Source organism: Onychostoma macrolepis, chromosome 02 (assembly GCF_012432095.1).
Source record: "Onychostoma macrolepis isolate SWU-2019 chromosome 02, ASM1243209v1, whole genome shotgun sequence".
In the NCBI taxonomy this organism is placed as follows: domain Eukaryota; kingdom Metazoa; phylum Chordata; class Actinopteri; order Cypriniformes; family Cyprinidae; genus Onychostoma; species Onychostoma macrolepis.
In genome coordinates this window covers 30,596,912-30,610,610 of record NC_081156.1, presented here as the reverse complement: position 1 = coordinate 30,610,610, position 13,699 = coordinate 30,596,912, and the positions used below count along the sequence as shown (strand labels likewise).

Sequence of the window (13,699 nt, the reverse complement as noted above, 5' to 3'; positions counted from 1 at the left end):
TGCTTGTCGGCAGTTTAGAACACAATGAGCGATCCAGTCGTTATTTATAGATCTGTGGTTGTAATACTAAAATAGCATAGCCTACTGAATGGACATCAGTTAAAATGTTGTGTGTGCATTTCTAAAGTTGAAAGATGTGTTTATGTTTACTTTTGCTCTCTCTCTCTCTAAAAGCTAAAAGAGTTGTTTTGTAGGTTGAATGAAAATTTTTCGATTGAGACTTTTATTTTGGGCTTTAAATATTTCCAGAAAAAAAATAAATAAATCTGTCAATTGTTGATTTTTATTTTAGGACAAGCAAAGTTTGCCATGTATATTAGCCAAAAGAATAAGATTGTCATGGTCTACGCTGGAGCAAGGAGTGAGGAGAACATTCAAAACTTCTTTTAATGAAGACTCCAAGGAGTAAACACATGGTGCATGGGGTAAGACAAACAATACCGGATGGGGAAACAATGCAAGACACAGGGCTTTTATAATAAACATAACAGGGGACTAAAGGGACACACCTGGAATCAAATCAAACTAAACGAGAACAGGAAACAGGAAAAACCAAATAAGGGCAAACAGGAACACATGCGACAAAGATTGAACAAAGGTCTAGTGATGATGTTTATGTGTGTTTTTCTGACATTGGTCAAATCTATTGATTGATTTTCAGTGTTATAGAACTATGAAAGATATTTCCACCTTTGAACAAATGTGGTGCAGTCATGGGGCTTTGTGTGTGTTATCTGAAGATATTTTGGTGTTCTGGTTTCTCTAATGTGTTCTTGTGGTATGCATTATCTTAAATCTTTTGTAAAGAGTCTTTGAGTATTTGTAAATAAAACTTTTTTCAAAATAAAAAAATCTCTCTCTCTCTCTCTCTCTCAAATTCAAATTCAATTGAGCTTTATTGGAATAACTTGCACAGTATTGCCAAAGCATTGTCCATTACATGAATAAGGAACAAACGATTATATAATACATAAAACAAGAATAGATCTGTGAAATAATTAAGTAAATAAGTACATGTATTTTTTCTTTCTTTTTTTTCCACAAACAACAAAAATATTTAAGACATTGTTTAAAAATAAGTAAATAAAAAACATTTGTACAGCATGTAAGAAATGATCTTGCTTCAGTTTTGTCCACTGGCTGATAGTCTTAGTTTGTGACAGGCTGATACATGTCTTGCTGCTGTTGTGTTCATTTTGGAATTTTCCCCTAAAATGTGACTTAATTTTTCTGCATTTGGTAATGCCATAAAATTTGGTTTAATTTGTTGGAATTTGGGGAAATATGCAGCTCTAATGTTGTGATAGTAATCACAGTCCAGTAAGAAATGTTCCTCTGTTTCCACCTCTTTCTGCGAGCACCGTGAACACAGTCTCTGTTCTCGTGGCTGCCATCTTTGTTTGTGTCGTCCTCTCTCTATAGCCAGACAGTGATCACTCAGTCTGTACTTCGTTAGTGTAATGACTCATCACTCAAAGTGGGATCCATTTGCAGTTTTATTGGTAACTGAATCAGACAAGCAGGAGTCAAGACACAAATAAGGCAGAATAATAGTGTGGTCAAAGAGGTAAACATTGAGCAGACCTAAGATCGGGGCAGGCGGCGGACAGACAGAAACTAAGACTGGCGTGGGTCAGGGCAGGCGGCAATCCAATAAGAAGAGTCCATGAAACAAGGCAAAAGTCAACAGGGCAGGCAGCAATCCGACGAGAAGACGATGAGCAGTCAAGTAATAAACACAAGGCAGTCCGAAGGAAACAGGAGTAACGCTTAGCACGGTTCACCAGGGCAAAACAATACTTCGCAAGGGACCTAGGTGACACAGTTCTATAAATAGTCCAGATAAGAACAGGTGGGGAAATTAGTATTCAGGTGATGGAGCCCTCTGAGGCCCGAAGAGGGAGTTACAGGAGCGCTCTCCATAACAGTTAGTGTCTTTCTTAATTTGTGATCTTTTATACAGCTCAGGTATTCTGCTGGTTTGTAGTCTCTTTTCAGGTGTAAATACAGCTCCATCTTCTTTTGTATTTTAGTGGCATTTTTCCAATAGGCAGTGTAGTTTTGTTTTTGTCACTGTGTGATTTGGTTTGGCCTGGTTGTGCTGTGCTGGTTTGGGTGTAGTTTGAGTACCAGCTGTAAAAGTGCGCTCTTCTGTTCCTGCCACTGCAGAGCTTCAGCGTGGTAAGAGCTTGGATCACTGCATTTCAGGTGCTGGTGGAATTTCACAGCTCTCTTTTGAATATTAATTAATAGAGGGTATTGTCTTAAGCTCTGCAAGACTTGTTCAGGGTTGCTCTGTTAACATTTAAGATATTTTTACAAATTTGGGTGTGCATTATTTCAATTTCTTCTTTTTCCCATTTAGAGAAATCTTGGGTTTTTAGAGGTCCCCATATCTCACTGCCATATAGTGCAATTGGTTCGATTTTTAGCCAGGATTGAATTGGAATTTCATCCTGAATTGTATTTTTGATCATGTAGAAGACTCTCAGTGTCTTTGCTTTCAGTGCATTCACAGCCAGATTAAAGTTTCCTGTTGAGCTGATTTTTAATCCCAGATAGGTGTATTCATGGGTGTGTTGGAGGACCTCTCTCTCTCTCTCTCTCTCTCTCTTGTAATCTTCCTCATGATCCCTTTAAGGTAAGATCTTCCGACCAGTGACAACATGCAAAATATTCTTCAATGAAAATGAGCTCTTTGAATATCAAAGCTGTCTTGTCATCAAAAATCAGCATATAATTTAAATTTAGACCTTTTGCATTTTTGCTTTGAGTGAATATAACATGCTATTGTGCAAACTGAAGCTCCTCATCTCATTCTGATAATCAATTCTTAAATTTAAATGCTAACAGAATTGTAATTTGGGGTGATGGAAATTGTGAAATTTTATTGGAGTAAAATGTGTTATATGATGCAGATTGCTTGGTAACTGGAAGCATCAACACATTTGCCAAATGGATTTGTTAGACTAAATGGCTATAAGTCTGGTCCAAATTGCAGCTTATTCTGTTCTGGCCAAGAACCACCCATTTAGAGGCATGTTTATGTGAAATCGGAGAGCGGAGAGTTTTGCAATATGGGGTGAGTAACATCATCAGTTTAACCAATGAGAAATTGACTACAGGAAATCACTCTTTAATGTCTCCACCACCCTCCTCAGGTGTAGGTCGAGGCTGAAAGTCTCAATGTAAAAATATAAAGGATTTACAGGCAAAAAGAAACAAAAAATTAGGTAAGACATAAAATTACATCTAAGAATTGATTTGATTTGTTTATGTTAGTGGGTGTTAAATAGCAGATCTAGAATAATATAATATAATAATAATGCACCTAATATTGATTTGACTTACTTGCTTTGCAGCATTTGTTTTTCATATGTGCCTAAACATTTATAGCACACTGATAGCACTGTAGTTTAAAAATATTGTTGGAGAACCACCACAGTGTTTCTTAGATGATCTCCTTTGCTTCTGTCTCTTTATGTAATCCAAGACTGAGATGGTGAGATCAAATTTGATTTCATGATCTCTTTGTGAGGCATACCATCTGTTGGGGTCGTCTTGTTCATACATAAACCTCTCAAAATAATTACAACATTCACAAAAAGGATGTTTGGATATTGATAATTGATATTTCCATCTGGCACACTAAAGCAACATACAGGTGCATCTCAATAAATTAGAATGTCATGAAAAAGTTGATTTATTTCATTTATTTAAATAAATTCAATGCACAGAGACTGAAGTAGTTTAAGTCTTTGGTTCTTTTAATTGTGATGATTTTGGCTCAAATTTAACAAAAACCCACCAATTCACTATCTCAACAAATTAGAATACTTCATAAGACCAATAAAAAAAATTTTTTTAGTGAATTGTTGGCCTTCTGCAAAGTATGTTCATTTACTGTATATGTACTCAATACTTGGTATGGGCTCATTTTGCTTTAATTACTGCCTCAATACGGCATGGCATGGAGGTGATCAGTTTCTGGCACTTGAGGTGGTATGGAAGCCCAGTTTTCTTTGACAGTGGCATCATTGTTTGCAATTTTTACGTTTACCATTTTAAATTAGAATGTTTATCATGAAGCGAGGGTTGCGTGGGTGTAGTTAGGAAGATGGCATAATAATTATACTGTAACGTTATGAAAGGTTTTATCCTTCATTTATAAATTTTAGCTTTAGGGAACCAAATCTTAGAAATTCGGTTTTGATCTGATTAATTGATATTAATCAAAACTGTATAATTTATACCTTATTAACAACTCGTCCAGCGAGTATTAATAAAGTATACATTCAGCAATGCTTCTTATTACTGATAAGAATACAGAATTAATTGGGAAATTTTGCTTCCTTAATCTTAGCACTCAGCATACCCGCTTAAAAAAGTCACCGCTCGCCACTGGATTAAGGTAATAAGAAAACTCTCTTACAATGTTCCTTTGCAAGTTTATAGTATTGTGGGAAGTTAAATAACTCTGGAGTGTGCTTTTTGATATCACTAACATTTACCTATCCAAAACAACTTGCACTGCTTTCAGAGTATACTAATACTAACTCAGAGCTACTAGCCCATGTATGTAGCCATCTCATGTTTACAGTGCTTTTATGCTTTTTTGTCATTCACCACACTCTACTTACCAAATTGTGATAAAGAAAATGGATGATGTGTTTGATCATCTCTTAGAATACACCAGTGAGGATCTGTGTGAGCAGTCATGGATGGGAGTCTGTTTTTGCTGCTGCTGTCAGGTTGGTGTGCTCATTTGGAATCTGTATTTATGATGATGTGTTTACATGGTTTTCTCAGGGAAAGCAAGAGCTGATAAAATGTAAAAACTGTAACTTGAATGCAATGTAAGTCGCTTTGGATAAAAGCGTCTGCTAAATGCATAAATGTAAATGTAAATGTAAATGGTTTAAAATGTTGATTTTAACAGGGCTCTTCTGGAACAGTTCTGCTGTTTCTCGTCCATACCACTATATAAATACAGCAATGTCATGGTCAGAGGCTCAGAGTTACTGCAGAGAGAGATTCACTGATCTGGCTACTGTAGACAGCATGGATGATGTGAACAGGCTGGTAAATGTAGTGGATGCTGGATACAGTGGATCAGTGTGGATTGGACTGAAGAGAGGGACACACAAACAATGGAGTTGGTCTAATGGAGAAAACACAACTTCTCAGTACTATAACTGGGCTTCAGGACAGCCAAATGCGGATGGAGATTGTGTAGCTATTTTTTATGGAGTTTGGCATGATACAGAATGTAGCAATATGCGATATTTTGTATGCTATAGTGAGTTCCCTGTTCTTTTAAATGTATTATTGTGCTATTTAGCTGAGAAAGAAGAGCTGAGAACAGATACCTTCTTTGTGTCCCTCAATAGAAAATGATGGATATATTTTAGTACAAAGTGCTAAAATCTGGACAGATGCTCGGAGCTACTGCAGACAGTATCACACAGACCTGGCCACCATCCACAACTCAGAGGAAAATAACCAGATAAATCAAATTATTTTTTCTGGATATTACATCTGGTTTGGTCTGTATCTGGACTCTTGGGAATGGTCTGATCAGTGGGATCTGAGGTTCAGACACTGGGTAGAAGGTCAACCATCCATGAGTTCAGAATCTGGTAACTGTGTTGGCATGTCAAGAAGCAACTCTGGCAGATGGTCTCAATACAGCTGTGATGTAAAGCAGCCTTTTATCTGCTATGGAGGTGAGTTTCTCTAGTTAACAGAATTAAATGATTCAAATGGTTTATAGATCACTCTTACAACAGACATCACAAACAAGTAAAATATGTTTCCTTCATTGATGTATCTTCCATGTTGAGCATAACTACATGTACAGTATTTTTTAGATGACAAGAGAAAACAAATTGTGAGATTGAAAGTGACCTGTAAGGGAAGATGCGCATTGAATGATCCTTCACTACAGTCGGCCATTCTGAATGAGGTTTGTATCTTTAATGAATGAGGTTTGTGCCTTAAACAGTGTTTAGTGTCAACTTCTGGTGCAACAACACAATTTTGCCAAGTATGTGCACTCGATGAAACAGCTCAAGAAGAATGCATTAAATTACCTTAAACCCAATAAGCACCACTCATATCATCATCATTATTATTGCTGGTTGGGTTGTTATTTAGGGCTATATATAATATGAAGCCTATATATGACGTGATTTGTCAGATTTAATTTGATTCTTTCTTGCTGGTCTTCCAGATAAGTGAAAAGCTGAAGAACATGAGGTTGGAAAGTGACAGCAAAATAAGCTGGAGAAAGGGGGAAGATGGAGAGGTGTTTCATCAGGAGAGCAACCATATGGTGCATTTAGATAATAAATGTAATAGGCATCTGTAATGTGTTTTTTAAAACTTAAACACAGTTTAAAAAATATATATATCAAGTAATGTTACTATATTGTTTTGAGGAACTGGAAAATAGTAGTAGTAGTGCAATACAATATTAACAAAATTGATGAATGTAGCCTAACATTAGCTAGAAATAGCCTACTCACATTCTTACAAGACTATAGGCTACTTTTCTTTCAACAAATTTAATTAAATTAATTTCCTACAATTCCATTAATTACATTTTCCTTTTAATAATGTAGTTTAAATTCACTGTGATTTTTTAACAGTACTCAGGTTCTAGTATATGCAGAGAAGATTGTGAGATATACTGTATGTATATGTCCTTTTTTAATAAGTAAAATATGACGATATAATTGACATAAATGTATAGTAAATTCAGCTGCAATAATGCAGTGCATATTTTTCCTGTTTTAAGATTACTCCTATATGTCAGAATTTAAATTGTAAAAATACAGTGCTCTCTTCTTTTAGATTTGTTACATTTAAAACAATAACTTATAGGGATTAAAGCCATTCTGTAGTTTATTTAATTGTGTGCTTTGTGTTCTTGCCTTGTTGCATCACCCAACCTCTCTAAAGCTAAAGACATAAAGTGCTGTCCTGACATTCTTCTGTAAATTGTCTTGATACACTTTAGAATTTGTTGTTTCTTCTGAATAAATACTGTACTGTACTTAAAAAGTAAAAAAATAAAAATATGTAAATAAAAATCATTTAAAAATATAATTTAGCCACCTTGCAAGCGTTTTAAAAGTGTTAACATTAACATCAATTTATATTTAATTCAGTGATTCCTCTACGTACCACTAGAGGGAGAATCAGTGTTCTACACTGCTTATTCATTCTCCTAAACACAGTTCCTGGTTCTATAAAGCCCCTCCCTCAGAAATACGCAATGGGCTCAGATTGGTTAGGTGGTCCAGTGTGTTGTGATTCGCCAACTGCCCAGTGCACATTGTCCGGAAACATCACACCCCTTACCTACTTTTTCCAGGGGTTTCAGAACAGCGTAATCGAAATTGCGTCATCAGGTAGGTGTGGCCTATTTGAGAATCTGCATAGGTCACCGATCATGCGCAGTTGGGGAAAAGCCATTTACTTCAAATACCTGTCCTGATCTCGGGTGTTTTGTGTCAGATTAAATTCATACTGTTATAACTTCAGATACCGTGTCAAATACCTTTTATATTATATACAGTAACTTCAGATACCTGTCCTGATCTCAGGGGTTTCGTGTCAAATACCTTTTATATTATATACAGTAACTTCAGATACCTGTCCTGATCTCAGGGTTTCGTGTCAAATACCTTTTATATTATATACAGTAACTTCAGATACCTGTCCTGATCTCAGGGTTTCGTGTCAAATACCTTTTATATTATATACAGTAACTTCAGATACCTGTCCTGATCTCAGGGGTTTCGTGTCAGATTACATTTATACTGTTATAACTTCAGATACTGTGTCAAATACCTTTTATATTATATACAGTAACTTCAGATACCTGTCCTGATCTCAGGGGTTTCGTGTTAAATACATTCTTTATTATATACAGTAACTTCAGATATCTGTCCTGATCTCAGGGGTTTCGTGTCACATACCTTTTATATTATATACAGTAACTTCAGATAACTGGGCAACTGTCTACTGTCCACTTAACTGATTAATTGATTGTGAAAGGACTGTTACAATTATGTGAATCGACTGTCTATTGTGTTTCTGCTTTTATTTTATTCTATATATTTACTCAGTTGAGGAAAAAATAAAAAATAATAATAATAATAAACACCAATTAATTCGTTCAGATTGGGTCAGTACTAAAATTAATCATGGTTTATTATAGTAAAAGTGTGGTAACCATGTTTTTATTTTTTACCGGATTTATTACCATTGTATAGGTTATCCAGTTTTACTACAAATAACATGTTTAATCTATGGCTAGTTTACCACAACCGTTATTATTTTGTGGTTGTAAAACCATGGTTAATTTTCGTAAGGAGACTGGCTACAACTAACGTTACAGTAAAAACGAAATTACTATTGACGGTTACTGCACGTTTTACATTTCTTCTGGTAGTTTGTTTTCGAAAATCATAAAAAAAAAAAAAACCTGTATGACTGTTTTGTTCTTCATTATCCATCATAGGTATACTCACAACCAGCGCAATGTCATAGAATGTCTCTGAACAGGTTCACGCCCACTTTTGGGGGAAAACAAACCGCCATACAGCATCGGATCGAGGAAGTGAACTAACCTTACAACATGCCAAAGAGTTGTTGTGTGGTTGGGTGCACCAATAATGTTTGTAAAAACCCAAATTTAGCCCAGGCTACCTGCCATCATCATCCATATCTTGCTGTTATGGAAATATCATGAATTAGGGATGATGCTATCGAAAGCTAAGCCAGGCTAGTTGTATGGCTGGACAGAAAAGTGCACTCAGTACTCTAAATATAAGGACATAATATATACATTTAAAGATGTTTACTTTCAAATACGAAGTAAAATCATTCACTGGTTTACCTGGTGATTAGATTAGGTACAAGTAAATGTCCCTGTTTTGATTGGAGGCTCCAAGATGGCAGCGTGTTAAGATCACTTTTAGTAGCTCTGCTGACAAAAATATTATAACTCACGTAAACCGTCTACTTTCAATTGGTTGCCTTACACATCCGTTGTGTGTTTTATTAAGGATGTAATTGTGGCGTAAATATGCCAAAAAGTGCTGAAAAACGTAAAGTACGGGCGAAAAGTCTGATGGATATATCTGTAGATATGCACGACTATGCACTTTCTGTTGTTGCTGATCCCGGGCCTGGGCCTACTCTGGATAGTCTTTGCTCAACTCATCTTCCCGACACTCCAACTAAGCCTGCTTCTAAGAAAGGGAAACTTTGGAAGATGTGGTCGTAATGTTATCATCCATTTCATCGCTGATCAACGAGCGCTCTGATTCTCTCGAGAAGTTGGTGAGTAACAACGCTATGAAAATTGAGGGCTTGAAAAAGACTGTGGACTTTGTCTCTGCTGAAGTCAAAGATGTGAAAGTCAAAGTTGACCAGCTAGCTTCTCGGTTGCAACTTGGGGAGCAGCGAATTGAGACGTGTGAAACTCGTTTAGCTGACCTGGAGAGATACTCGAGGCGCTGGAATCTTCGGCTGAGAGGGGTTCCAGAAAAGGAGAGGGAGAACATCAGGGATGAAGTCATTCGCATATGTGAACAAACATATCCTGAAGGGAAGGGCAAATTCTCTTTTGCTATAGACTCAGTTCACAGATTGGGGAAAAAGCCAAATGAAATTGGCAACAAGTCTGTCCCTCGTGCTATCATAGTGCAGTTTACCTCACGAATTATCAGGGATGCTGTGTGGAAGGCAGCGAAGTCTTCGGCTTATCTAAAAGACAATGAGATGCGGTTTATGGAAGACCTTACTCCACTGGACAGAGAAAGACGAAAGAAGTTGTGGCCTATGGTAGAAGAAGCACGTGCAGCTGGAAAAGCTGCCTACTACGTCGGTGCACGCGCCTTCATTAATGGTACTGAGATACGTCTGCCTGCGTCTGCTGAAAATAAATAAAAAAGAAAACTTAGACTTTCTTTTACGAACATAACTCCCTTTTGCGGACCAGTTTATCGTCAACGAACTTTACGATCTTTATCTAAGTTTTCGATTACCAGCTACCTTCACATCTACGGATGATGCTTCTGTATTATTACGGCCCGTGTTTTTATTAATGTACGTTACTTTCTTTCGGCAACCAGTTGTCATGTTTTGACGGTAGGACTTTTTCTCAGTATGTTCAGCTGAGCTACGTTTCTCAGGTTTATACTTAGTACTTATTGTGCTCTTTTTGCACTTACTGTAACTTTTTTTGTTCATCAACTTGTTCATTATTTCTATTTCTGTTATCTCTCTAAATGCCAGGGGTTTGAGAGATTCTGTGAAGCGTAAAGCTCTTTTTCTTTTTGGGAAAAAATACAATACCGACTTCTGTTTCTTTCAAGAGTCTCACTCAACTGTTAATGACTGTAACTTCTGGAAATCACAGTGGGGAAATGATGCATGGTTTTCTCATGGATCTGAACGTTCGGCAGGTGTTTTAACACTAAAGAATAAGTTTGCTGGTGATGTTCTACACTATTACTGTGACCCTTGCGGGCATTTTATTTTTTTGGTTCTTTACACTAATAACATTTTCATTTTTTTGATTAACATGTATGGTTACAATTCTTCGAATGAAAATAGGGCTCTGTTTGAGGTGATTGAAAACAAAATTTCCTCATGGCTAAACAAATATCCATCTGGTATAATTTGTATTGGAGGAGACTTTAATATTGCTCCAGATAATATGCTAGATCGTATACCACCAAAGAAAACTCCATGCAACTTGCTATTAAAAACCTTTATGGAGAAATATGACTTAATAGACATCTGGAGGCAAAAATATCCAAATAAAAAACATATACTTGGTGTAATACTGATTTATCCAGGCAATCAAGAATAGATTTTTGGCTTACATCTAGGAATGTTGACTTAAATAGTATTTCTGTTGATGTATTTCCAACCCCTCTTACTGACCACAAAGCAATTTTTCTCAATATGCAGATATCAACTTTTTATAATCCTGCAAAATCATCTTATTGGAAACTCAATAATTCTTTACTGAAAGTCGAATCAGTAAAACTAGAGATTACACGTTTCATTAAGTATTTTTTTTAAAAGGCTAATACAGAAAAATCATATTGTACTAATTGGGAACTTTTTAAATTTGATTCTTCTAAATATTTAAGACATGTTGGCAGTCATCTTGCTAAAGTTCATAAAGAACAGGAAGATAAAATTATATTTGGAATTACCTCACTCCTAAACAAAGGGTCTAATAACTTTTCAGATATAGATAAAACAAATATGGCAGAATTACAAAGCAAACTAGACAACATCTATAAAAAAGGCTGAAGGAGCCTTTATAAGGTCTAGGAAAAGATGGCTGGAGGAAGGTGAACAGAATACCTCCTACTTCTTTAGACTAGAAAAGAGTCACGCTACATTAAATACTATTCATCAATTAAAAACTAATGATAAAATATCAAAGGACCCTAAAGAGATTTCAGAGTATTGCTCCACCTTCTACTGTAATTTATATGCGTCACAATATGATGCTAAAACCTCAAATGATTTCTTAAATTCAGTGGGAGTGATTAAAAAAATTAATAATTTAGATAAAGCTATGTGTGAACCCAGAATACCAACCTATTAGTTTAGAAGAAATAACCAATTCAGTTCATAACTTAAAACATAATAAGTCTCCCGGAGCTGACGGTCTAACCTCAGAATTGTATAAGTTATTTGCGGAGCAGCTAGCCCCTTTTCTTCTTTCAGTTTTTTGTGAAAGTTTATCTAAGTCCAGCCTCCCATCTACCATGACTCAGGGGTTAAGTACCCTTATTCCTAAGCCTAAAAAAGATTTGACTATAATTGATAATTGGCGGCCAATTAGTCTTTTGAATAATGATTATAAATTAATTGCCTCTATATTTGCTAAAAGCATTAAGAATGTATTGGAATATATTATAGATGAAACTCAGTCAGGTTTTATGAAAAACAGGCACATTTCGAATAATGTAAGGTTGGTTTTAGATACATTAGATTATTCATACTTGATGAAAATAGTTTTATTTTATTTTTAGATTTTCACAAAGCTTTTGACACTGTGGAGCATAATTTTTTATTTTCTTCTTTAAAGGTTTTTGGGTTTGGTGAGTTCTTTTGTACAGCAGTTGAAACCCTGTATAATAAGGCAAATTGCTCAATCAAACTCAAACAGGGAACTACCTCTAGATTTGATTTAAAAAGAGGTATTAGACAGGGCTGTCCTATTTCTCCGTATCTTTTCCTGCTTGTAACCCAGTTATTATCTATGCACTTTAAAAAAAGTATTCTTAAAGGTATCTCAATTGCAAATAGAGAAATTATTATAAGCCAGTTAGCTGATGATACAACCCTTTTTTTTAAAAAAAATAGTGACCAAATTCCAATTGCAGTTAATGTTATTAATAAGTTTTCTAGAGCCTCTGGTCTCTATCTCAATATTAATAAGTGTGAGCTAATGGCTGTTAAAGACTGTGATTTAACAAGTATTAGTAACATTCCTGTCAAGGATAATGTTACATACTTGGGTATAATTATTGTTAAAGACCAACTGAAAAGATGTTCTCTGAATTTTAACCCGATAATTGATCAAACTAAAAATAAATTCAACTTCTGGCTTCAAAGAGATCTCTCCCTAAAGGGGAGAGTTCTCCTTACGAAGGCTGAAGGTATAGCCGACTGACATATGCCTCCTTATCTTTGTATCTTGATAACCTTACTAGTAAAAATATTGATAAAATGCTATTTGATTTCTTATGGAAAAATCGAACACACTATGTTAAAAAGACTGTAATTATGAATACATATGAGAATGGTGGCCTTAACTTCTTAGATTTCACCACAATAAACCATACCTTTAAGATTAATTGGATTAAGTATCACTTAAAAAAAACCACTTCTGTCTGGAATTTTATTCCTAAATATGCTTTTTCAAATATTGGTGGTCTTAGTTTTGTTTTGTTGTGTAATTATAATATAGATAAAATTCCATCTAAGTTATCCGCTTTCCACAAACAAGTGCTCCTATCTTGGTCATTAATATAGAAGCACAATTTTTCTCCGCATCGCTATTTCATCTGGAATAACAGAAATATGCCTTATAAACACAAATCTCTTTTTTTAAAGAACTGGTTTGACAACAATATTAAATTGGTTAGTCAGTTATATAATAAAGAAGGAACACTCTTTTTTTATGATGAATTTCTTTCTTATTATAAAATACCAGTTACTCAAAAAGAATTTGCAATGGTTTTTGGTTCAATTCCTTCAGGTACACAAATGCTATTTAGAGGTATTGATAAAGACCATTCTCCCGGTTCAGTGTCTTTTGACGTTACTAAATCTTATGTTGGTGAAATTTGTTTTTCATCATACCCCAAGAGTAATAATAGAGCTATTCGTACTCTTTTCCAAAGGGAAATTGTTACTGTACCTTATATTTTGTCTCACTGGGTCTCCTCATTGAATGGAAAACTGATTTGCTGGAGAAAAGTATGGTTGTTACCTCAGAAATATCATCTTAGAAACAAGATTAAAGAAATTTCTTATAAGCTCATTCACAGATTTTATCCAGCAAATCATTATTTACAAAAATTTAAAAAAGGAATAAATATAAATTGTACCTTTTGTAATGAATATGAGGAAACTGCCTTACACTTATTTT

At 35.2% G+C, this 13,699-nt stretch overlaps 1 protein-coding gene across 1 annotated transcript in view; it reads left to right on the top strand.

Moving 5' to 3' along the window:
• The first annotated feature begins 4,923 nt into the window (after positions 1-4,923).
• LOC131533268 (macrophage mannose receptor 1-like) overlaps positions 4,924-13,699 on the top strand; it is a 50,698-nt gene continuing 41,922 nt past the window's right edge. The window contains exons 1-2 of the mRNA XM_058765490.1: positions 4,924-5,299; positions 5,391-5,730. Coding sequence (XP_058621473.1) covers positions 4,924-5,299; positions 5,391-5,730 — 716 coding nt within the window. The remainder of the gene's footprint in view (positions 5,300-5,390; positions 5,731-13,699) is intronic.